This window comes from Chaetodon trifascialis, chromosome 14 (genome assembly GCF_039877785.1).
Source record: "Chaetodon trifascialis isolate fChaTrf1 chromosome 14, fChaTrf1.hap1, whole genome shotgun sequence".
Lineage (NCBI taxonomy): Eukaryota > Metazoa > Chordata > Actinopteri > Chaetodontiformes > Chaetodontidae > Chaetodon > Chaetodon trifascialis.
In genome coordinates, this window is record NC_092069.1 from 14,934,838 (window position 1) to 14,961,531 (window position 26,694).

At 42.4% G+C, this 26,694-nt stretch overlaps 2 protein-coding genes across 2 annotated transcripts in view; one reads left to right on the forward strand and one right to left on the reverse strand.

Annotated features, from left to right (window-relative positions):
• The first annotated feature begins 267 nt into the window (after positions 1 to 267).
• Positions 268 to 5,086, forward strand: prlh2r (prolactin releasing hormone 2 receptor). The gene is made up of 3 exons (XM_070979822.1): positions 268 to 364; positions 1,502 to 2,400; positions 4,168 to 5,086. Exons 2-3 carry the CDS (start codon positions 1,504 to 1,506, stop codon positions 4,492 to 4,494), a joined length of 1,224 nt encoding a protein of 407 aa, XP_070835923.1. The 5' UTR covers positions 268 to 364; positions 1,502 to 1,503; the 3' UTR covers positions 4,495 to 5,086.
• A 5,015-nt stretch (positions 5,087 to 10,101) lies between these two features.
• bahd1 (bromo adjacent homology domain containing 1) overlaps positions 10,102 to 26,694 on the reverse strand; it is a 29,644-nt gene continuing 13,051 nt past the window's right edge. Inside the window, exons 2-7 of the mRNA XM_070979142.1 lie at positions 20,253 to 22,026; positions 16,693 to 17,102; positions 16,222 to 16,381; positions 16,040 to 16,119; positions 14,375 to 14,466; positions 10,102 to 14,106 (exon numbers count right to left, since the gene is read on the reverse strand). Of these exons, the coding sequence (XP_070835243.1) occupies positions 13,914 to 14,106; positions 14,375 to 14,466; positions 16,040 to 16,119; positions 16,222 to 16,381; positions 16,693 to 17,102; positions 20,253 to 21,900 (2,583 nt within the window). The 5' untranslated portion in view covers positions 21,901 to 22,026 and the 3' untranslated portion in view covers positions 10,102 to 13,913. The remainder of the gene's footprint in view (positions 14,107 to 14,374; positions 14,467 to 16,039; positions 16,120 to 16,221; positions 16,382 to 16,692; positions 17,103 to 20,252; positions 22,027 to 26,694) is intronic.

A 26,694-nucleotide genomic window follows, 5' to 3' on the forward strand; every position in this document is an offset into this window, starting at 1 on the left:
TCCCAAAAGGAAAATTATAGTGACTCCATGGCAGATAAAAAATACAGTAATACTGGGCAAGGTCATCACAAATTCACAACAAATTACCAGAGAGGCACTCGAGCTCCCAAGAGGAATATCATAAGAGGTTATTGCTCATTGGGAGTGATGAGTGAGATTGAGATGACAATCTTTTTTCTTTTTTTCCCACACTGAGGTGACTCACATGAACACATCCTGCACGCTGTGAGAGAAAGAGAGAAAGAAAGAGCACACCTCTTTATTCTGAAGCAGAGTGGGCTGCAGCGAAGAGGTAACGCTGCACAACAGTGGAACTCCCTGCAGACCGACAGACGACCAGAAAATGTCAGATTGACATCTACAGGTATGCTTTCTTTTTATTTCTACTTTGAAATTGTTTTTTTTTTTAGGACATCAGGTAGGTGAACAGCTGCATGTGAATTATGTGCAAGCCAATTTACCACGGAGAAGTTCAGTAACATTATGATAAATGCTGTGCTCAGGAGGTCTTGCTCTGCTTAAGCAGGTCATTAATAAGCACTTATTCCTGCTCCACCGCAGGCCGGGGAAGGTTTTTCGTTCGTTTCATTCATGATGAAGCTTTCCTATTTCTTTAAGAGCTGCTTGGAATCCTGTGGCTAATCTCACAGGATTTGTTTCGCAGACACTGATGGTTTGTTATTTACTGGAAGTAGATTCAGTGTGATTTGCTGCTTTTTTTGTGAATGAAACTGACAAGAGATGAGAGATCGCAAAAATGCACCCCCCCCCCCCAAAAAATGATGCCTTCCAGCTGAAAACATATTTGTTTTGAAGAGAGATTTTATCCTCATCTTATCTTGCAAATTTAAATCGAAAAGCCACTCAAGCGCTCTCATTTTCTTCATTGCTGTCGTGGTTTTCGGTAATGGACCAAATCTCAGTTCACAGCCCTGAGAACCAGCTTTTTCAAGCATCTCTGCAAAATGTGGAATAAATAAGCATTCATGCCCAATTTCTTGCTCTCATTTGATTGCATGCTGCTAGGTGACCAGCAACTGGATCATTGACCTCATTGTAGATTATAGTACATGTGTTTCAGCAGATGACAGTCCTTGAGAATCAGTTATATCTGTTGTGCATGGGAAGAGCTAAGAAATGATAAAAAGACTTGAAGAGGGAGAGAGAAATGAAGGGTGAGAGGTGTGGAGTGCAGAGGAAAGGAGGATAAGATGTTCTGAAGTTGAGACTGGTGAAAATAAAAAGACGTTTTACTGTTGATGCTCATTTTTGGACTCATTCTTTTAATGAGACTGATTGACTGCAAGGTTTGAAGATGGTCACTCATTAGCCTGTCCAAATGTGACTCATCTCTTCAACCGCTATGTCTTATCATGATGTTAATGTTACTTTGGGTTCAATCAATAGTTGTGGGAAATGTTAAATTGGGTGAATGTTATTGGAACGATGCTGATTTGGAATGATCTCAGTGTAAACGCCTTGTTATTCATTCTGTCTGCAGCTATGGACTGGGAGAAGTCAATGAACCGATCCGGGGCGAACTCCTCTTCTCCATCCATGTCTAAATCTTCATCCACCTTCTCTTCCTCCTGCTGCAACTCCTCTCACCCCCTCTTCCTGACCTCCCCGTTCTCAGCCCCACCCTTTTCTGGCCTGGACCTCCTGTCCGACCTGAAGCCCGTCTTCATCCCCCTCTACTCGGCCGTGGTTGTGGTCGCCTGCTCCGGCAACCTCCTCCTGCTCTTTCTCATCTGGCACAACAAGAAAAGACACAACACCACAAACTTCCTCATCAGCAACCTTGCGCTCGTCGACCTGGTCATGTGCATCTTTTGTGTCCCTTTGACTGCATCCTATGCTTTTGACCCTCGTGGATGGGTATTTGGCCCCTACATGTGTCATTTTGTCACTGTCATGCAGTCTACAGCTGTCTACGCAGCGGTCCTGTCCCTCATGGCCATCGCAGTGGATCGTTATGTGGTTGTGGCTTATCCCATCCGCAAAAGAGCAGGGTGCCAGTTCTGCTGGGGTCTGGTGGCCCTGATCTGGCTGTCTTCTCTGGCTTTATCCACACCTACGGCACTGCACACCTTCTACCTGGACTTGCAGGCTGCAGGGCTGCAGATGGCCGTCTGTGAGGAGTTCTGGGATGGCCAGGAGCGAGGCCGCCTCATCTACTCCTGTTTCAGTCTCTTCTTCTCCTACTTTGTCCCACTGGCTGCTGTCTCAATTTCCTACTGTGCTATATCCTATCAGCTGAAGCAGAGGACCATGTCGGGCTTGATGGCGTGTCCAGAGTTGAGATCTGCCAGGGCTGCATGGAGCAGACGGAGGAGGAAGACCTTCTACCTGCTGCTGGTGTCCGTCCTCTGTTTCGCCTTCTCATGGCTCCCCTTACAGGTACAGATGAGTGGGAAAGAGAGACTGATGATTTGACAGATATATGAAGACATGAATGAAGGTTTTTAAATAGTTGGACATCTTAAGAATTACATGAAATTGCTTTCTTGCTGGGTTAGATGAGGAGATCGACACTGGAACCAGCAGCTAGTTAGCTTAGCTTAGCACAAAGACTGAAAACAGGGTAAAATGGCTGTCTTTGTCCAACAGTAATAAATCCACCTACCAGCACCTCTAAAGCTCAATCATTAACAAGTCTTGAGTTGTTTTAATCTCTTTGGTTTAATCTGGACAAAAACCTACAATTTGTGGATTTTTTGTAGTTTATGTGTTGGACTGTTTCTTTGGTGGCAATCATTTCAAGGACTCTTGTAGCCCAAGCAAGGTATTCTGGCAATCCCCTCAAGTGCCATCTGTATGGCTTAAGCAAATGAGATATAATGTGTTAATTAGTGAACTTTAGAGATTTTAGCTTTGGACAGAGCCAGGCTAGCTGTTTCCCCAATTTCATTTTTTGTGCTAAAATAAGGTAACTGCTGTTGATTGTAGCCATAACCCGACATTTGTTTTTTGTTTCTACCGCAGACATTGGCTGTTTTTTGATGTAGTCAGGGTTGTTACCGGATAGTAACAGTCACACCAACCACATAAGTAGTGCGACATCTTATCTAATGTGATTTGGTAAACAAAGGAACCACAAGAACACTGTGGAGGACATAAAATATTTCGCGTAAAGGGACAAGCTTGGTTTGAATCAATGGGTTATTTAAATATGGCAAGTTTGCGCACTGAGTCCTTTGTCATGCTAGACATGACAACTCTGCTGACCCATCATCAGACAGCAGTATTTCTAGCTCCAATGTTAAGTCCCGGGTCATGATATTTTTTTTCCCAGGATGGTGAAGGCAATACCCGCCCTACCCTGCCTCTGCTTGGCTTACCTTGATAAACCCTCACCAATTTCTCTCCTCACAGCTGAATCTAACCAATCCAACCAACAAAGGCAATGAGAGCTAGTCAATCAGAGTCAGAGTAGGGTGGGCCATGACAGGCTCCTGGGTCAGTGAAAAACAAAAAACTGGACAGAATAGAATGGTTTTCCTGGTAACATCCACAACTTTTACCAGTGGAAATACAATAAATAACCATTATAATGTGCAACAAACTGAACTGAACTGAAGTGCTTGTTGGAAATGCAGCTTTATATTTACCATACAGACCTGAGGGTAGTGCCAATATCCTCATCTTACTCTCTGCAAGAAAGCAAACAATCTTCAGACTGAAGTGAGTAAACTGAATCACCATTGGCACTGACTCAATCAGCAGCTTTGAGCAGTCGAGCTGCCCTAATTCATGAAAGCACCTCTGTCAGCTCAGTGTGACAAATACAAAAGACCACAAAAGCCACAGAAACAATCATAATGCGATAAATCTGTCACAAATAATTACCTGCTGAGCTATTAAACCTTATAAACAGTGATTGTATGGGCCTAGTTTTCGTATTGAGCTGAATCTAACAGTTTGAACGAGCAATAGACTGAATGTACTGCTGAACTGAGGACAACAGAGTGATAAAGCAGACTTCATATTCAGACACAACAAATCCTTCAACTTTACAAAAAAAAGGTAAACATATATTAAATGCTCGCAAAATGTTGAACTATTCCTTTAAAATAATGAATTCCAAAAGGGATTAATTCAAGAATTAACTGTCAGATGATTTCTTCCTTGGACAAATTCCTTGGATAACATAGTTTAACTTCACAGGTGGTGAATCTGATCCGGGACCTGGACACAGACTTCTCCATCCTAGGGAAGAATTACGTGAACGTCATCCAGGTGTCGAGTCACCTGTTTGCCATGAGCTCCTCCTGCTACAACCCTTTTATTTACGCCTCGTTGCACGACAAGTTCCTGTCCTGCCTGTGTCACCACTTCCTGTCCTGGAGGAGAGGAAAAGGGAAGGATGGGGGTCAAGGGTCAAGCATCCTGACAATGTCGCACAGAGTGCCGCGCCTTCACACCTCCACCACTGTGGCAGATTTAACGGGTGCTGCTGTAAATAACACTGGTCCTCAAGACAACTATGCTTAGATTGTTTCAGTTGAACAGGCACTAAAAAATGTATCCACTGGTGGTTTTCTGTGCTCAGTTGGATAAAAATCTCTGTTTCAGGAATGACGCCTCTTCACAATTTAATATGAATCTTGTCAGCCTTCATCTGAGAGACACACTGTGCACAGCAAAGTTACAGCCCCAGTGTCACAGCTGGTCATGATCACGAGCAGAAACACACACCAGCTTTGTCTGTATGAATCTATACAAATGTAAACATTTGCCTGTTTTGTTAAAGAATTTACATGTGTAATTATTTACATTTTTAAGATATAGAAATTTACATGCCGAAAGTGTGTTTAGTTAAGAAATACGCTACTGTGAGCTTAAAAATTTATTGTGATCTGGCTCTTGTCTGCAAAAGTACACAATAGATTTTATAGTTTTTCTTCTTATTGATGTGCATATTCATACTCTTGTGAATATCTAATACTATTAACTTAATGGCATCTTATATACAAGATCTATGTTTATTTTCCATTCCTGTCCACTTCAGCTGGTAGTGTATTAGAATATTTGTGGACGTGTATTACATGTGTAACATTAATTCTGTCAATAAACAGGTTTATTTAAATAATCTCTACATCTCCGTCATTTAACGCTGTTTAAGGCAGAAAATGTGAACATGAGGAGTTTCTGTGACGATGAATGAGTGATGTATTTCTGTCATTCAGTTCAGCCTTGAGTCATCGAACGCTTTGCACATTTTCTGCTGCAGCTGTGACATTTGGTGAACATAACACAGTCTGTAATATATGCAGGTGTTTAAAGGTCAACTCTTAGATGGTGAGAGAAAAAAGCATCATCTGTGCTGGACATCAGCGCATGTAAAACAGTAAGGAGTGACTAAACCTGAAAGGAAATGTAACACAGAAATAAAAAGCAGAGTTTATATCCTCCTGCGTCTAATTGCAAATGACAGCTAACAATGCGGTAACACGGTGAAATGGGCAGAAGTGTAAAGTATCAGTGTATTTCTCAAACTGAGTTTACCTCTGATACTTGTGTCGTCTGTCTTTTCGAGAACTATTATAAAAATAAAAAAAGTATCTTGTGTCTTTGAGCACCAAAGCTCAGAGCAGCTCTGCTGAAAGAGGAGTCACTCTTACCTGAAATCAAAACAAACGAGCAGCCTGGTGAGTGATGCACCGTCCCAGGTTTTCTCACCTCAGTTGCAAGCCCTGAGCTTGTCGTGGCCTCAGCCACATTAGGGAGCTGTTAAGTCGTAACTGGTTGTAATGAATGAGAGTATTCTTCCGTACATTCCTCTTTCAGGAGCATGAATGGAGCTCCAGATGGATTATAATCTGTGGATGTTAGTCCCACATATTGTGCAAACCCACTTGGAGTTACAGCACCAAGGTTGAAAAACAAAATGCTACTCATCACCTAAACTGATTTTATGAGGCTACTATCAGACATGAAAACTAGGATTAAAAACACATCTTATTTTGGAAGATTTTAAAAAATCGTGATGATGAGACACTGGTACTAAAAAAAAAAGCAAATGTAATAATGTTTAAGAGTGTGCATGTTAGCTGAGCCATTAATGTTCCATAATATTACTTTTAGCTAATACATTTTTAGCATTTAACCATTATGTTTGCAGATACATCAGAATACAGAATCAATTTTACAGAATAAACAATAAGACTTTTTTTTTTTTTTTAACAGCAAAAGCCATCTAATGGGTCTGATTATAAACTTTCTAAATGGCTCATTTTATTGATCTGATTTTAGCAGATTTCATCTCACAAATACAGGCTTCTGGGTGGATGGTGGTGAAGAGGATACTTATATTTCAAGACACCCAGAACTCCTTTTTAATACGAAGTATAAAACTAATATATGTTCTTAAAAAGTCTGTTTTAGCAGCTGGTGGTTGGGAGATGACAGTCAAGCACAGGCAGTGAAAGTGGATAAGTGGAAATTGCTTTTTGAATATTATATCAGGAAAGTGCAACCTTTGCTAATGGGAGCATGAGATGGTGCACATGCAGTATACTGTTCGCAAATCACAATTATGCATGCAGCTACCTTTGTGTCTGTGTTGTGAACATCCATGAAAATACAAATGCAGTCTTCGCAAGCAAATGTCAGTGGTCTCGATAAAGTCAGTACTGGCAGTTGTGTGCTGTGTGTACAGAAGAGATGATGGTCCTCTTTCATTCTGAGGCTGTTTAGATTGGTCCCCTGAACTCTATGCATTTGTAATGTTCAAAGAAATCTCACTGTGGCATCGCAAGAACTATGACAAAACGAGCAGAAAAACAATATAAACTTAAAAGACAATGGTGTTCTGCAGTCTACTCACTGTCGATACAAGAAAAGACAAACAGCCAGCATCAAACTAGACCATTCTGCTATAACCTTGCAGGGCATTTTGAGATGAAGAAAACTATTTACAGGTTTTCACTTGCTTTTGTCATGTATATTTTTCTCTCTCTAGACTCACAAGGCTCTTCAAATAAAAAAAAAATCCTCCCATAGAGTCACAGTTTTACCTGGAGGGTGCACTGTATTGATAACCCAGAATACTTAGAGCGGATTTTGATGGAGTGTGAAAATGCAAATGTCAGATAAGTAATGTTTTTCCTCTGCCCCCATGTTGAGAGGATTGTGCGTAGAACAAGAGTCACAGGAAAAACAAATCTGTAAAATCAGAAAGCACTCTCTTATGCAAGTCAGAAAAAAACACTCGTATTAACATTTCTGACAACGGAAGCAGAATGTGTTGACATATTTTGGCATTTCCTGTAGATTTCATGGAAAAAAGAACATCAAACTGTTAGTTTACAGGAGTCAAAGTGCCAGGCTCAAACAGGCGAGGCAGGAGGCAGTTAAAACAGTTTTAATGAACGATGAACAATGCATGAGTTTGAATGAGGCAGAGTCTGTCTTACCTGAGCTGCTGGCAGATCCAATTTCCTCGTGAGGGCAGGCAGACTCATCCGAGTTCTTCTGTGAGAGCAGACAGACAGGGCATGGACGGGACAGGTGTGCGCTAAGCACCTGAACACAACAGGGGAAAAGCCAGTTCAGGTCTGGTTGTTACTGCACAGCAAAGCAGGCAACACGACGAATACTGGTTGTAATCTGGGTGTTTACGTACTGAGGCTACGTTTACACTTAGGGAAAACACATATGTTTTCATGCGGTTTTGCCTCTCATTTACGTGCAAACTGAGCTTTTTTCATGGAAAATTTTTGAAAATTTTTGAAAAGCTCTGGCCAAAGTGGACATTTCTGAAAACTTCAGTTATGTTTTGGCGTGAAAACAGGGTTAAACGGCGTTTTACGTATTTAACGTCACAACATGCGACTGAAAATACTTAACGTCATGTGAGCGACCTACGTTTATGCTCGCGCCCATAGGTTTGGCATAGTTATGATGGCGCTCGATGGTATATTTATCCAGGTTCATGTAAATAACATTTTTTAAAACGATGTTGTGTGCACAATGTTAATTTTGAAAATGAAAAATGAAGGTGCTAAAATATCTGCTTTCCAAAATACCCTGCTACGTGTAAACGTAGGCTGAGTGAGCAGGTGGGTCTTAATTGATGATTGCATGCAGGTGTGTTAAGGGTGCCAGTCACAACCTGCCGGCCACACCACAGACTAGACAGACATGAGACAGCAAAGAGGGGAAACACTGGAGGACAGAGGGGAAAAGGAGGGGAGACTGCAGATCTCCACACTAATCTAAAACTTTCCAGAAAATAAAGCCAGTGTGGCTGTGACTCAGTACACTGCTCCCGTGTTCAGCTGCACAGGGGGCAAGAGAGGTTCAAAAGGCAGCAGAGAGGCGCAAAACTTAAATGAGTCAGTCCATAAAAAGCCTTGCAGGTGTGTAATTTGAAGACTGAAACGCACTTTCTCTCAGCACAACTCGTGTAGGTAGTTGACATGAGAGAAAATCCCATTTGAAGACATTTCTTCACCTCTTCAGACAGTTCTCAAAAGTGAGAAAATATTTGGCTGGAGAGGCTTCAGAGGAAAACGCAGTCTAGTAACGGCAACATGTCGCTCCTATAGGCTGTAACCTTGATGAACAGTTAGCAATCATGCAGCGTAACTAACCCTCTGGCACCAAAACATCCAGTGACAGGCCATTTATCATCCATTAATGCACCGTTTTTAACATGTACGCTCATCACTCACTGTCACCGTCAACACAAATAATGACACGTCGTAAATTTCATTGTATAAATTGTTTATTGCCTTATAGTTCTTTGCATATGTCATTTACTATGATTTAATTGGTCACAAAGAAAGCATAATTAAAAGACTGCCCCTGCCGCTCTATCAGGTCAACTAAAGTACTCGTCACCAGCTGTCATGTTCCAGATGTGTTCATCTCAGTTTATATATAGAAATATATGTTTATATTTGTACTACCATCAGTGGCAGAAACTGAACATAACCATTTATTCCAGGGCTGGGGAACCTTTTTCCTATTGAGGGCCAATTAAAAATCCTCTGAAACCTCTCACCAAATGCCTGGAGGAGTTTTCACACTCACCAGCATGTTCAGATGTCACAGCAGGCTTTTGTTCTTGCAGAGTAGGAACATGCACAGAGACAATTTCATCTGTCGATAAATTACTTTTAGCTAACAAGTTCAACAGATTCTTAATTATTTTAGCTAATGATTTCAAGTGTGTATCAAAAAGGCTGTATATAGATTACTTTTACCAGATGGAAACCAAACAGGATCAGGACATTCAGAAGAGATAGCAGCAAAGTCACAAACACACACTCACAGATTGCTATACAATCCATGAATTGCAGCAGCTGCTTGTTGACTCTTCTGCACACACGCGCTGTTACACATGCAAATGATTTACCTGCTTATGCCATTTAAAACCTCATAACCTGATTGAGCAGTGCCAGAGGCCCTATACATATTCATCAGGGGCCTGATTATTGAAGTTGGATGATTTATGTCTCCTCTTGTCTGCTTTCAAGGTGCTCACACTCTTGTTTTTCCTGTCAGGATGTATGCAGAGCAACTGATAAACGGCGCTGTAATCATTTCAGGTAGAAAGAGGTGAATAAATTAAAAGTAGCTTTACATTCATACAACAAAAAGATAAATCAGGGCGTCCTTTCATTCCTGACATTGTGAAACTTTCTAAAACAGAGCAGTCATTGTACAGAAATCTACTTCCATTTCTAATTAAATTGTCTATGGGGGAACGAACAATGGACATGTGGCTGACTGATGCCGAATTGAGAACTATATGATGAGAGAACTGATTGCTCGAACTGATTCAATCATGATTACACAGCGTACCGTGGATACAGCATGCTGCCTCAAATATCCTGCAGGCCTTTAGTCTTTACAGTCTTTCCTTTTCATCAAATTATCAGTTTGTTCATACATTTTACACATCTATATTATTCTTCCAAACCCTTTAAAATCCCAAAATCTTGAGCACAGTGGCGCCTGCATTTGATCAAACCAATCACATAAAACAATATTGGCTTAGTGAGCCACCGTGTGGGCAACAACTGTTACTACAGCTTTCAGCCTGGCAGCATTAAAGTAGGCATAAGGCATAAAAAATCTCTCAAACACATGTTCAAACTCATATATTATTTATTACAATTAAATATTTTTCTTATATTACAGAGGTCCATTTGAAACCATACAAATAATCTGTGCTGTGATTAATATTTCCGAGATATTTCCAAAACACCATGCAAAGAATAAGAACAGAAATTCACATCAGAAGAACCAAAGTTTAGTTTTTGTACACCTGGGGATGAAATTAAATCCATGTTTCAATACCTTCTCCTTTCTCTCTTTTTGGTGCAAACATTTCTTTGTGGTGATTCATGATCAGACCAGTGTCATCTGACAAAAATGAAAGGCATTTGGAAGGTGGGTAAAAACAACACTTGTCCTTCTCTTCATGGAAAACGCTTGGAATATTTACGGGTTAATTCGGAACAGGCACAGAGGACCAATTAAGACATAAATATCACACATCTTGATTAAACATAATTAGTTTGCTGAGTGATTCCTAAGGCCATTACATGTACTGTGTGCGGTTTCTAATTCTGATCCAGAACACCCGTGGGGGATTTTCAAATTGCAGAACCAATTCTGACTTCTCGTATTGTGCTGTGTGGGCTTTACTGCTGTACATCCACCATCCATCAATATTCAGTAAAACGCTTCAGTCAGTGGAGAAAGTCCGCTGTAGGTTTGACACAGACTGATAACCTTTGGTTTACTGAGAAAGAAATGGTAGAGTCTACTCTTTCATTTGAGCTCGAATTACTTTTTCCAAAGTCAAATTAATCCCTTAATTAATTATAGCAAATTCTATTTTTGTACATTAACACACAAAATTAATCACTCCCACCCTTTGCAGAGGGAGCAAAGCAGAAGCAGGCAGGATGTGGGCATTTTCAAGTGATACTCCACCCAAAATCAATCTTTTGACTGTCACATACTCACATCCTCTGCTTGTAAAGTGGCTGCAAGTAACTTCCTCCCTCATGTAGAGCAGCGCATGTGGTCATCTTAAAACCACCCTCACCTTCAAAATGGCGACAACTTTCAAAGTGGATTAAAGGACTTGAAACATTTCAAACGCTCCTGCAGCATAATCAGTTTCTTCACTGTCCATCCTCACCATCTTGGTCGTCACTTGACCAAAATATGTCTATATACACCGACGCTGCTTTGCTATCAACCTCCTTGAAGCTGTGCCAGGAAGCGGTCTTTAGCTGTATTTTGGCCAAATGTGATGGTTTGGAACATAATGAGTGTACAGATGGGACAGCTGAGAGGAGGATTATGATGAAGAAGGGGTTTGCAAAAGTTTCTGTGGAAAATTTTATACCTTTTGTACACCATGAAAAAAACTAAAATTCATTGAATCTGATAGAATTCTTCAAGAAGCACCAAATTACAAAGTCAAGAAATCATTCAATATTTGGGGAAATCAGCACCAAATTCATGTCTGTATGCTAAATATGAAGCTAGCAGCGGCAGACGTTAGCTAAATGATGTAAAGACTGGAACAGGGACAAACAGCTATCAGCAAATTGTGGTTTATACATTTCCATTGTTACAGACAACATGTTGATCAGTGAGCTTTACAGGTGCTGGTAGGTGGATTTTGTTGCCTTTTCTGACAGAGCCAGGTTTCCCCCTGCAGTCTTTATGCTAAGCTAGGATAATGGCTGCCGGCTTCATATTTAGTGTCCAGGTAGAGTGGTATTGATCTCCTTGTTTCACTTTCGAGTGTTTGATCCTAAAGATCACTTTGAATTTGAATCAAACTTTTGTCAAACTGAAGGTGTCACAGACCAGGATTTTGCCTTTCACATCACATAAGATCACATGACTGCAGTGGACCGGCAACGCATCTCAAGCATATAGGAATCAAGATCAGCACACTAAAAAGCTTCATTACCCCAGGCTGATATCGGTACACATTTCTAAATGAAAGGCTGGGAATGTTCTCTAAGGCAGCAACATCAAGGGCACAGGCTAATGGTAAGGTACGTTTAAATCATTGTAAAATCTGCATTTAAAGGTGAAGAGGCAAAGCTGTATCATATGAGGAGAAGTGAAAGGAGAGTTACGGGAAGCTGAGAGAGGCAAAGGTACGTTTTGGTCCTGCAGGTTAAGCATCTCTGGTCACATGTCAGCAGGTGTCCTTCAAACTGTATCTGAGATCCTTCCAAATACTCCAAATGTGTCCTCAAATCTGCCTAGAGGACTTCAACAGCTCAACACAACATTTAACAGGTTTGTATTGGGCAAGCAAGCTCAATCATTCACAGAAAATACTATCGCAAATGACTCACACGCTTTTCATCTTAGACAGTGCAGCTAAGAAGGAGAGACGACCTCGACCTCCTCTCTAATCAGGAATGAGAGCCACTCATCTACAACTCTATTCTTTAAAATTATCTTTTGAAAATAAATTATACTTTCTCAGTACAGAAATAAATACATATCTTCTCTCAAACATAGGAATGAATCATCATCACAGATCTAAATGCTACACTGAATACATTACTCACCATCTCATCGGTGAACAAACAAGAATATAGGTGACTAACTGATGCCATCTGCCATGAACAGACACTCATCCTGATATATAAATGCAAATATACAGTTAGCTGACACCGGATGTCAATTCACACCTCTGGCAAACAGCTTTGAGAAAACAAAATATTCCTAAGCAATGGCATAACATAAATCTCCTCAATGCTCGGCTCGTTGGACATCTTCACGCTGCCAAATCAAATAAACTGAAGTGTGCTTTCTTTGTCGAGTGCAGGTCAGAGCTAAGTCATGAAAATCACCGCTGAGGTTCCTTTCAGAGAAATGACATAAAACCAAGAATTCTCTGAGAAACTCACAAGAGATGTCGCCAAGGAAAGTCTGCATTTCATTGTTTGCTTTGCATGTACTCAATCAGTGGTAATAAAGTTGAATTGATTTAATCAAACCGTCTGACCAAGAGCTTTCCTCACAGCTGTGTTCAGAGTTTACTACGTGCCGCAGCCAGTTAGCTTAGCTTAGCACAAAGACTAGCCCGCCGCTGTCTAAAGGTTGTCTCAGAAAACATTTTCCCCTTGTTTCTAATCTTTATGCTAAGCTAACAGGTGGCTGGCAGTAACTTCATAATTAGCGTGCAGATGAAAGAGTGGTGTCAGTCTTCTCTAACTTTCTGCAAGAAAACAAGATAGCACATTTCCGAAATCATCTTGAACGCAGATGTTCAGACAAGAGCTTTTCTGTAAATCCTTCTGCATGCAGTGCCTTGTCGAGATGTTTCTACATTTAGATGGACATCAAGCAACTGCAAATTACAGAGAAATCTAATGACAAACGTGATTAAATCCTCAGCTTCTCTGAAACCTCTTTGTTTCTTCTCAAGGACCGATGCAGCACGATATGCCTCAGATTTTCTTTAGCTATGGCGTATCATTGAGACACCCTGTGTGTCTGATATCTGTCAGGCAGACAGTAATTCACATGTAACATCAACTTCTCTTCATATCTATCAAATGTCACATTTCTAAGAGCTACAGTAGCATTTTCTACAGCAGGGTACGTTCAGGTTCTTCACACAGCTGCTACGACACACCAGAGCCATGTATGATAAAGACCATTTACACCGCCATATAAACTCTGATACAATGTGTCAGACCATTACTTGTACTAAATAAATGCATGGCATGTAAGCATGAACAAGAGATTTCAAAACAAAATAAGCTCATCTCTCAATCCTTCATCCTAAACTTCCAGTTCTTCTCACACAGGCAGCAGGTGCGTTCGTAGCTAATTAAAGTTGTGGAGGATGAAACCAGAGTGACATTATCTCACGTCCGATAGCGTTACGTGTCATGCCCCGTCAGATGCTACTGCAGGTTCTTGAGGAGGCGTCCGTAGCGGAAGTCATAGACGTGTCGACAGAAAAACACCAGCTCTGGGTCGACGTCATCGGGCACACAGTGGTGGGTGGGCATGGCGTTGCCAACAACAGGTGGCACCACGAGGGAGGCGGCACTGTCATGTACGCGATCCCTACGGCGTTTTACCAAGGCACAAAATCTGGAAAAAGCACAATGCGAGACATCAAACTCCATCACGGTCAAACTGTCTGAGAACTGAGAAAATCTGCCTCCTCTTCATGTTAAACATCATGCTTTTCCCTTTACTTAATCCAGTTGGTATTTAAAAAAGCTTCAGAAAGCAGCACTGTAGAATTTTCTCAGCAGGACCATGTAATCTTTCAAAAGCAGCGTGTTTCGTGCAAGAAATATACTTCAAAGAAATACGCTAAGGCCACCACAAAATTTAAACATGGCTTCTTTCTTACCGGCAATACTGTGCCAATGTTAGGACATAGCATTTGTCTTCAATACAGGCCACACTGTTCACATCCTGGTGACGAGATGCAAAGATCTCATTCTGGGGGGAAAGAAAGTTGTGTTTTAGCGCTGCGTTAGCTCCAAACAGAAAAACCCCATCATCCATCAACATGATCCCCATTTGATCCTCTTAAGCCCTCGCAGTCTGCACATGTACGCAGGGACTTAAAAAGACAACATCTGTCTGCTCCATTGTACACGAGCGCCTCTGCCTCACCTTTACTTGCAGATGTAAAGTCAGATTCACCTCCTCCTGTGAGGCAAAGCTCTGCTACTGTTCCCACACTGCTGCCATGATGTGTTTGTTGTTTGTTAGTGCAGCTGAGAAACGACAGACTTCATGTGGTTTATTGTTTCTGGAGATTTAATAAAGTGCAACTGGTTCCTCTGGGAGATTACTGACAACAGGAAGCAAGCACAAGAGAAGCTGCTGCTCAACATGTGTGCCTGCCTGCGTCTGTGTGTTTGTTCAGTCGCTCTCATCTTTCAGACACGTTTTCGGTTCCTGAGCTGAGCCACAATCTGCAGAAGCCTTCCCTTAAATTGTAATGATGATGATGATAATGATTCAAACTCAGAGTGTACAAACAGGAACAAATGGAAGGCAAAAATAAATGGGAAGAGGTTCAAGAGTAATTGCTAAAAAGATGTGTGTTACATCCTAAACTAATCCTCATATCCTTTTGAGAAGTATCTTATTAGATGAGAGGAAATAAGCAGGCGAACACACACCAGTGAGACCCAATATGAGGAAAAATGGTCAAGATCAAGGTGAGGAACATCCCTACACGACCATATTTTCCTTATTTGGGGCTCCTTAGCCTGTATTAGAAGGCTTATACCGCGAACTCTTACCAACAGATTTGTTTGCTGTCAACAAATCTCATGAAAAGTCCAAAACCAACAGTGCCTTAATGTTTTCTCCTCCCTACCCTACATGTATTTGCCTTTAGCCTCAAACCCATTTGTTCCTACTGACGATGTAAAACTTTAACAACAGGCCACAAATATATTATTTCATTTTGTCAAAAAAGCTACGTAATATATGAAGATGTGAACTTGAGGTTTACTGAGAAATGGGGTCTTAGTCAGGGACTATTTTCAGCGGTGGATTAATCTGGTAGAAAGCACCAACCACAGCAGGACTGTGCATGTAGGATTGACTCAAAACAAACGACAGCGGACGTGTTCGTGATCCTGCAGGGACGCATTACCCAGCGCAGCCGCGTGGTTCATTGTTTCTCATAGCTTTTGGGCAATAATGGAGGTTAATGACACAGAGGAATACGCTCTATTTATCTGGCTTTGTGCACACAGACAATACTGAGTGGGATCAGTTCATTCGTTAGTTTTGGTCTTTTTATGGGATTTGCTGACAACAAGAGAAATAAGGAATATTACCAGCCTTGTCATTTAAATAATTTTAAAAGTCAGTGTAACTGGTGGTTCTGTTGTTTCCACCTTAAAAGCTAACTATAATAGCCATGTTTATATGCAGTTTTATATACCTTGCACACTGATTTAGAAACTTTCTGTGCACGCTTAGCTGGAGCATGATTTTAACAAAACACCCGCCAGCCACTGAAACCCATATTGAAGGATTTTCTTCTCACCTCACAATGCACACTGGGGTTGCGTCCCCCCTGTGTGTGTTCTGGACGGTAGTACCAAAACAAACTCATCATCAGCTCTCCTGCAGGACAAAAACCACATGGTTCACTTCTGTTCTCAAGCACGTTATTACCACATTAATTCAGCATCTCTCGTGCTGGAAGTAAAGCAGCCTGCGTCCAACCTGACTCTGGCTCTTCCCACAGAGCGGAGATCTTGGCCACGTAAGGCAGAGACTTCTTCCTTGGTCCAGATTTCAGCAGAACAGTGTCTCTGACCCGGATCAGCTCCCCGTCCCTCTGGACTCCCTCGAAACACTTCCTCAGCACAAGAGCCTCCTCTCCCTGGGAAGACAGCAGCAGGAAACACTGAGTCCTCAAGCAGCCAGAAACTGATAAGCCGTGAGCGGCTGTGGAGTAAAAAGCTCCAGGATGTGATTTGTATTGAATGATTTGTGCGTCTCAACAGAAATGTGGACAGTCAGGTGTTTGGATGGAACTCAAAACACGGAGAAAAAGCCTGATAAGACAATGATGTGTGTGATAAATCATCCCCAACTCTCTCAGGACAGTCAAGTTAAATTACACCATATTTAATTACAAGCGGCACCATCGTGGCTGTGTCACAAAGCACCAGCATGACTTTCTCTACATACCACTGAGAAAACCTCCTTCTGAAAGGGCAGGCCAACTGGCTGCCAGCCGTTGGTGGTTTTTTGGCGGCCGTTCTTCGGCTGCTTGGCAACCGTTCGCTCTCCGACGCTGGCAGAGCTGAGCTTCTGTTTCTTGTCCCTGTTGAGAGGGCAGACAGCCGAGCTGATGCTGCCGGTGCCGCGCGCGCCAGACCTCGACCCGCTGGGCGACTTGGCACTCTGCGGACACTCCTTCGCCACCTGCAGCAGAGGCTGTGGTTGGCTGGGGTCAGACAGCGGAGTCTGAATGTGGGGCACTGATTGGCCGGCTGGAGGCACAGTGGGAATGGGGCAGCCAGTGAGGATTCTGGGGCTGGGACAGATGGGGATGGAGGAGGGACTGTGATGGTCATTGATGGTTGATGGGTAGTCATCTGAGGAAGGAACAGAAAAGATAGTGAAGCAGAGTGATGGAGAGCAGGTAGTCAGTCCTTTAAGGAGCAGCTGCAGTGATCAACAACCTTTAACAAGGTTAGATAACAGACATGAACGACACTCAGCTGTTATTAGTTCTGCTGAAGCAGCAGAAAAAACAAACAGAGCCTCCATTAAGTTCAATTATAAGATTTACCAGAGCAGCCCCGGATAAACACACACACACACACACACACACACACACACACACACACACACACACACACACACACACACACACACACACACACACACACACACACACACAGCACATTTACTCTTTACTTACACTTTGCTCAAGTATTTCCTCATCATGCGACTTTATACTTCTCCTCCACCACATCTCAGAAGCAGATATTGTTCATTTTACTCCTCATCTCAGATTACAATTTTTCACACCCTTCAAGTCCAGTGAAATCTATGTATCTCTGATTTGACTTCTTGAATTGGGCTGGGGAAATTCTCCTACTTCTTAACCTTAATAAACTGTTGAAAACCCTCTTGGGTTAGCTGGAAAATGCACAAAAACAGGCTGTGTTTCTGAGCTCCTGAAAACTTTTTAGAGATATGTGGTTCTCACAGGACGGCGACACTACAGGCAGATGATGGTCTTATAGAATTTGATGTAGATTAAACGACCAAACAGTGTATGAAGAAGTGAAAATGAGCTCAACCTTAAACATTTACAGCAGTAAAATGCAACACACACAGCATTTCACTGCATAGTGAGCATTTTGACTGTTGATTCTTTAAGTAGATTTTACTGATAATACTTACATACATTTTTATAGTGTGGTATTCCTACTTTTACTTAAGTAAAGGATCTGAATACGTCTTCTAACCCTGCTAAACTGTGCGCAAAACTGGTGTTTACGCGATACTGGTGAACGTTCACTGAATCTAGAACAGAGTTGTTAAGCCAGTGAACTGACTGTAATGTCAAGTGCGCAGCAATATTATGCAAACACTATCTAACACTGGCCACCATAAGCTACTGGTCATACCAGGCCAAGTAAGGTTCCTGGCTGTAGACTGATAAAGGGAACAATGTGCCATTTCTGCTGTTACACAGTGTCACTTAAAGTAAAGGATCTGAATACTTCAGTCATCTCTGCACAGAAACATTACGATACCATGAGGTCTTATTTCAGCTGCACACCCACAGAGGTGTTTTCAGTGGCTAATTAGCCACCTGCTCAGGTGTGTGTTGGGTGGAGCCTGAGAATGGCATGAGGTCATTGACGTCCATGCACCAATAAGTTGTGAGCTGCTTCGCCCCAACGGGTGCAATAAAATGAAAAGGAGAGATGTCAATCAAACCCTGATCTGCACACGCCCTTTCAGGACTGAGAACAGGTTTAATTGGGCAGAAAAGTGGCAACACCTGTGTGAGCGGGCCATGACTGTCACCTGTCGAGGCGAAATTCATATCAAAATTCACCAAAGTTGAACTCCAGGCAAAGTGAAGATGCAAATTTGCTCATGCACTACTTTGGGGCATGTGTGACTGTACCCTCTGCGACTTTGACTTGTCATGGCAGAAAAGTACAGCTGTTATTAATAACGTTAACAGTGGAGCTCTTCCATTCAAGTGCGCTCACAAGCCATGACAGTGGGCCAACATACACAATAACAGGATTAACAGCTAAGTGGAATTCAGCCGTCATTAATTTTATTACTTACACCTGTGCTCTTCCTACTGTGACATGTCAAAATGTCTTCCATTTAAAAGGCCTAACACCCACACGTCTCCACTGAGATGAAGGTTGACGGTGCTCTTGTAGGCTGACCTGATTTTGGCTGCTGGAGACCACAGAAAGTGAGCGAGGTGTAGCGGAGGTGCAGCAGCGCACTGGTGTGCGCCTATGTGTTATTAGTGTTGTTTTGAGGTCACGTTCAGGTGTTTTAAGACACACACTCAGGCAAACACACACGCTCGGGTCCACATGCTGTTTGTGTGTTATACCGCAGACATCACAAAGAGGTTTCCTGTTCTGATTCACATCACTGACTTGAACACAGTAACTAAGTGCTGACACTGGAGCTCAGACAATCAGCTCATTAGGTTTCAGCTGCACAGGCCTTGTATTCACTGTCCGGCAGCTTGTATTCAAACTTAGACAAAAGGGGTCTTGCCCTTTGTCTGATTTTTTTTTTTTTGTTACTTCCCACTCAAGTGACATTCCAAAATGGGAGATTAAAAATGCCTGACATAATAGCTATTCTCAGCACATTGTGCTGCTTCAGCGGCCGGATTAGTGGCGGGGACGCCGCATACAAAATAACCTTAGAACTATCGTGTGCCCATGAATGATTAACATTTAAACTTATTAGGGAATCTGTCTTACTTAGCGGGATCAACGATTTTACACATGGAGTTCAGTTTACTTGTCATGGGAGTGCTGCTCAGCCCGTGAAAACAGTTGAATTTCTTTTGTGGCTCTGCAGGGAGCTCTCTAAAGTCTGAGAGAATAACCCTGATAATGTCACGAAGCAACGCTAAATCATTGGAGTGACCTTTTAATCAGCCCTCCGCGATTTCTGGTCTTCACAACTGTTTGTTCACTGTTTTAATTTACCATAAAAAAAAAACATCTTTTTCTACTAGAATATCTGCACACAGCTGTATTTTTCAAGGGCTGACACACAGACCTAACGCTGCTCCTTTTTATCATTGACATGGTCACCCCACTTCATAAGGCTTCCTTAGGTTATCAGGAACTTACATCAGGTAAATTATATCTATCTAATGAAATGGGTGAAACGTTGGTGTGGCTGGAAGCTTCAGAAAAAAACAAGTAAGTGGACCCTGAATTTGTCCAACTGATATTTCCAAGATCAGATACCAACTTTTAAGTTTGAGACCTTCACTACATCACTGCCACACTTCACTCTGCAGTAAACAAATCCTTTGACCATTCAAAAGTCAAACAGATGACAGACTGTCGTGTCCTTTTGCCTCAAATCTGAGGCACAAGAGGAAGAAAGATCAGCGTTGTTACATGAGTGCCATCAAGACAGATACCTGTGCATCAACTGAGCCTGGGGAATTCTTCAAAAACGTCTTAACAAAAAGTAAAGCTCGTAATGCCAATCTTCTGTCTGCTCACCTCTTTTGATGCCGTGGTTACATGTGGTGCAGTCCGTGGGGCTGAAGGAGCACCCTCCTCTGGTGATGGCTGGAATCACACTGGTATAAGAAGAGTAGCCGTTGATCCTGCAGGGCTCTCCGTAGCACGCCTCCACTGAGGTGCAGCAGTACACTGGATGGGTAATCCCTGAGGGCTGCGGACCGGTGCTGGGGAGCAGCTTGGGTCTCTTGCCGCTTCTTGGGCATAAAGTGAGGGGAGGCATGGAAGAGGGGGAGTTGTCCGGGTGGCTAAAGTGGACGTAGTAGCCAGGGAAACAGGTGTATGTGTGTGGGCTGATGGTTATGGCTGCTGGGTGGGCTACAGAGTGGGGGGACTGAAGATGGTGGTGATGATGATGGTGGTGATGATGGTGGTGGTGGAACACCTCGGACAGCGAGCCGTCCTCCGGTTCCTTGAAGGTCTTGTCCTCCAGGAAGAGGGCCAGTCTGTGGCAGTACTCGACACACCTCTCCTGGGAGCAGCAGTAGCAGGAAGACACTTCGGCCTCCACCTGCTCCTCTTTGATTGTTTTCAAGGAGAATCCCAGCGAAGAGCCACAGTGAAGCGCATGTTTCAGACACTCCTCCCCTCCTGTGGCTCCCTTCCACTCTGGATCCAAAGCCTCGCTTTTACACAAACTACAGCATCCCTGGATGGTAGAGCCCAGCTGGGAATGAATCGGATCCTCTGTACCCTGTTTTCTGTGCTTTAGTTGGTCCTCGTGTTTGGGATGTGTTGGTCTTTTGGTCAGCGTTGTCCCTCCACACACTGCCTTACCACTACTCTCATCCTGAGTCGTAGATGCTGCTTCACTTCCACTGCCCGGCTTGCACTCCATCTTTTTTTGCCGTTTGGTTCCATACGCAGCACTGGTGAGTCTGAGCAGCGTTGCAGCGGTGAGGCCGGCCTGACGCCGAGGCGTTGGTGCAAACAAAGTCAACCAGTCGATGTTCTGAGCCTCCGCTGCTGATCGCTTCTGCTTTTTAGGTCTTTCTTTTGTGCCCACTGTACCTCCCAGAGGAACCTTTTTGGTTTTATGACCTCTGTGTTCAGTTTTAGCGAGACTATCTTTAGCTGGATCTTCATTAGAAGGCTGACGTTTCTTTGAGAGATTTGACGGGAAAGAATCGTCTCTGTAGAGCAGCAAGCTGTTGACAGCCTCAGCGTTGAGAGACGCAATTCTCCGCCTGCGGGGCTCAAAGACTGCTGCGGGCAACATGAATAAGGCGTCTGATTGGTTGATTTTTGGTTCCAGTGCTTGCTGATTGGCTGTGGAAGTTTTCTTAAGTCCAGATTTGGTCCGTCTTTGAATGGAGCTGGAGTGCAGCTTCTTTTTGACTTTCACGCTCTTTTGTTTCCTCATTTTTGGTGCATCCTTTTCTTTACCCACGACTCCTTTCTCCTCCAGACGGGTGAGCAGGACGCAACAGTCCAGTGCTTCTCCATCACCCACCGCCAGTGTCTTCTTTCTATGTCGATGTGACTCTTTCTTATCCTTCCTTTTCTTTCCTCTCAACTCATTCTTTCTTTCTTTCCCTTTTTTCACACCACCTCCTTTCTCCTTGCTTGCCTTCTCTTTTGGGGCCTTACTGCATTTCACAGGCTGGCTCCGCCGAGCTTTCACCATGGTCTCAGCGTCCGCGAGCAGATCCACCACCTCGTCTTCATCCACAGGGTCCTACGATGGTGAGTTTCAGCTCAGAGAGACCCTTCAGTGAGCATCATCATGGATCATCACCTGGGTCCATACACTCTGTGGAGAGACACAGATGAGACATTTAACTTTCAAGCTGAACCACACACAGACGTCACTCTGCCGAAGCTGGGGGTGATTTCATGTAACAGACAGGATCTTCTGATGCATTATTTAACAACCGGTTTTACTTAGTTTGCTGTCAATTTCCAGGTCCCCAGAGAACAAGACCACTTAGACAATCTTTCTCCCGAACATGCAAACCACACTGCACAGACAGGATGGAGAAACTGAGATAAAGAGCATATTATGTTATTCTAAAGCCTGAAGCCATAAGCACTTCTTTGACCTCTTGTTATTTTTAGACTTAAATCATCATATATTAATTGTGCTGTAGCTGACGCATGTTTTGATTAAGGATTGCTGCCATCTAATACTAAAAAAAAAAGAAATTGCCTTTTTGTCCTTTGTATCAATAATGACCATTTTAAGGTCCTTGAACCCACGTTGAAGCACATTAATGACTCACACAATCCACCAGGAGCTTAACATTACAAGCATTCACCCACTCACTGCTAATGCAGAACACAGAGCAGAGACAGATGAGGCATTTAGGTGATGTGTTCAATATTTGATATGATGGATGCTTTTAGAAGTGATCTGGATTTGGATTTCACAATTGCACACAGATTTTATTTGAGCCATACTGTAGCTGCAGCCTGTCGCTGATCTCTGTAATTTGTACTACAGCTTAGCAAAGAGCAGGCAATTCGATTAAACGTGACAAGACAGAAAAGAGTGTTTCACCTCAAAAAGACTAGATATTTCAGTTTCTACGAGGTCAAAGGGTTAGCGACCTCTTTAAAATGACTGTGGGGTAAGAAAGAAAGGTACAGAAGGAGGGATGAAATAAAGGAATAATTCTCCAACGTTTGGAGACATAAACACCAACAGTATGATCAAATGACTCATGAACTGATCCTTATTTCACCAAAACTGGTGGCACAAACACTCGTCACACAACAGTGTCTTCAGTTTCCATGTCAACAAGCTAGTGCAGAAAGCATCAAAGCATCTCCTGCACCTTTACAGTAGAAGATGCATGATCAGCCTTATGATCCTCCACAGTTCACATGAGACTCCCTGCTCTCTCGACACAAAAAACCTCTCACTTCAGGAAAAAAACTTTCAAGTTCCTGATGATTCAACCGCCAGTGACCTTAATGCAATGACACTCGTGCATGCCGCATAAAGAGGCGGATCATCCTCCTTGCTGCAGCCCTCAAACACAATTATGCCACTTGACCTCCAAGATCTAAGTCAACGCAGGTCTTTTTTTTTAATGTTAAGTGACTCTTCAGGCAGAAAATCATTCAGCTTTCACAGTAACACACTCTCTCAGGAACGATCAAGACTGAATCTTATTTCTATTAATATCTCACTCATATGTGAACAATCAGGAGGCTGATTTTTTTAACAAGCTGCTGCATGTGTACCATTCTGCACATGTAAATGCTTCGTGCTGTGCTGTGTCTATGAAATGATCTGCTGCCTTCAGTGTCCTGTAGAAAATGTTAGAAACAGAGCTGGAGTCAACATTTTCAGTATTGATTAATCTGCAGATTGTTGTCTATAAAATGTCAGAAAATAGCAAAAATGCTTCTGACAATTTCTTAGAGCCAAAGCTGCTCCACAATCCAAAGCTGTTCAGTTCACAGTGATATCAAAGAGAGAAAAGCAGCAAATACAGCACACCTGCGAGCCAATATGAGAGAAGGTTTTCCCTGATCCACAGGTGCAGAGATGTTACCTCGTGAAACGAAAATGCATCACATGAACATATGATGATGATCTGCATGAGTTATGGACTCATTAGGTCAAATTTTCAGGACAATTTTTAAAAAAACAATCCCACATCAGGGCAGAATGACTCCCTGCAGTATCTGTAGCATTGACAATAACAGACTGGACTGGCTGTAATGTGAGACGCTCTCATATGTCCATTGTAAATGATGTTTATGCTCTTACTAATGTTTTCACTCTCTGAATCAAAGCGCATCACATCGAGCTTAATGTCATTTGCGTGCCTGCTGTTCTGATGTTAACGTGAGCCACTTACAGCTGCAACAAAGCTTTAAATGACTCTGGAGGAGCTATCAAGGGGAGTTTATCTGCGCGCGTGTGTGAATGCTTAAAATCTTTTGTACCGCAAGTTTTCTTTGCTGAGAATACATAAAATACAGCTGATTCCTATTTGCCAACACACCATTTCCTGTTCTATCTCCACAGCATGATACTGGCAGTCGAGCAACACGCTTCAGAAAGAGAATGATGACGGGCTATGACTCAAAAATGCACACAAATTCTGCTACAACTGTTTCTCCGCAGCATAATAATAACAGATTAATTGAATCAACAGCTTATCTATGCACTCGAGTATTTCCACGACTTCACCAAATGTGCAACAAATCGGCTATTCTTTTTTTAAGAAGAAGAAGAAGAAGAAGAAGAAGAAGAGGTAGAGGAATTGCTATATCATGTAACATGTAATGAAAGGTTGGAAACCAGGACCTCGAGTAGCTCTCGACAGAGTGCAGACAGATGATGAGTTTTATTCTTTTTCTCAAGCTTTTTTTTCTGCCTGTCACTACAAATATTCAAATCTACATCAGATCCTCTCCACTAAAACCTGAACATACCTTTGGACTCTTGTAATCTGCGATCTGTTGCATTTTATGTCATCTTAAAATGATTGAAAGCACACTCAGGCTTCAGTCGTACCACAAACGCAAACCCACTTTGATTCTGGAGAGGACACGACTATCTGGCTGGACATTTTCAAACCATCTCATAGCTCAGTCTGCCCTTACTGCCAAATGACTCGGTGAACCGTGAAATGCAATCCATGAGAGAGAAATTTAATTTCCAGATAACAAGAGGACAGAAGGAGCCTCACGTTGAGTTTCTGTCTGAGGATATCAAATCAAGTTGCCTCTTTGAATAAGACAAGCATGCACAATGGAAGAACAGGAGCTCACTGAAGGAGATCGTTATTTTTCCCCTCTAGACCTTCACCACACTGACCGCAACGAATGAAATCATAGATTTTTAGATGAAAATTAATGCTGCGCTCTTATATTTACTTGCTTTCTTGTGCTGTTGAGGAACTTGAAACAGGTTGCCATGTCAGAAGCACTTTACACAATCAGCCTCATGCACAGCAGCAAGCTGCATGCACCCACACACATGCACACACAACATTTGTCTCAGGACATTTTGTTTTCGAATAAATATAAACTTTGAAAATCCTGGTTGGCAATTGTCTTACATATCACTACACCTCTACAGTTCCTCCATTTTAGAGGCATTTCTTGCTTATAAATCAAATAAAATGTGTCTTGTTATGTGAGGATTGTGGATGACTTTGCCTTCAAGTTTAAAAACGTACAGATGAACCACTGATTACTGCTTGGACACATCCTCTCCTCTCACTTGAGGTAAAACTCAAAAAGGGGTTTTTTCTACATTTCTTCACTCTTTTTTTAAAAAAAATTAAACAACACCTACAGGTGTGCTCAAGAGGCGATCCAGAGGGGCATCTCTAAAGCTCAGTTCTGTCATTTAGTGGGGCCAAGGGTCAAAGAAATGAACATGAGATGATGAACAAGACAAGGCTGAATCAGAAACATCACCTGTGTTTATACTTCAGGCTTTTCTCTTTCACAGTTTCACCTTTTAGCCTTTTAGAAACAACGCGAGAGGGGAAAACCTCTTTATCCTTAACTGCTCACCACTCACACACAAATTAAACAGGGGCCACAAGAAAGCACTGCTTTGTTTTAAGGGGTCAGAAAGGCTGGAAGCAGTCTTTTAGATCACTGTTTCTTAACCTTTTTGGCTTGTCGGTGTCAATTTGCGATCCCCTCATCACAGGCTACGAGTGCCACATGTACACGAGTTGTGAGCAGGTTCAATAAAGAGTGTTTCTCCATCAAGGACTGCTTCATTTGAAGGGTTTTTAGAGGTGTGAGGTAGTTACGACGGGCCTTCGTGCACACTTGTTACTTGTTATAAAGCACACGCGTATTGTCTCGTCTCATGATCAAACGGAGACTTGGCACTGGACAACATCAATGTACATATTGCATATCTCCATATGACAAAAGGAAATAAGAAATTATTTACTTCATTGAATGTTTTTTTATAGTTTATTAATAGCTTTTATAGTTTATGTAGAATTGTTTTGTTATAGATCGCTCTGGACGATTTTATCAAAAAGGAAACCATGATGGAGGTGAGTTTGCCTTGTCCAGGGTGTACATATATATAGCAAATGAGCCCACCTCTTACTTTAATTTAATCCTCTTTGAACACGGCCATATTCCAGACGAGGCAATCTGAATCACTCAGAGGAGTCAGTTCAGCTACATCACAGGTGACGTTGGGGGGCCTGAAAATATCCAGAACTTTCCAAGAAACCACCAGAAAGAGACACATGAAAACGACCCGAGTGTACGAGAAATGTTTTCTTGATTGTTTCCTGACCCCCCAGATTCTTGTCTTTCAAGAAAAAGAGGAAAGTCAGGATAATAACGCTCATTTTGTGCAACAGATATATGCTTTTCCCTCTAATCCCTTTTAATTATCTTGTGACGCTCAGGATGGGAACCCCTGATTCAGAAGATCAAATGGGAAGGCATACATTTCTGCTGCTGGAAATTGCAGAGA

Coding starts and splice junctions, on each gene's coding strand:
- prlh2r (XM_070979822.1), top strand. CDS start 1,504: ATGGACTGGGAGAAGTCAATGAACCGATCCGGGGCGAACTCCTCTTCT. Junction 2,401..4,167: donor TCTCATGGCTCCCCTTACAG/GTACAGATGAGT, acceptor TTAACTTCACAG/GTGGTGAATCTGATCCGGGA.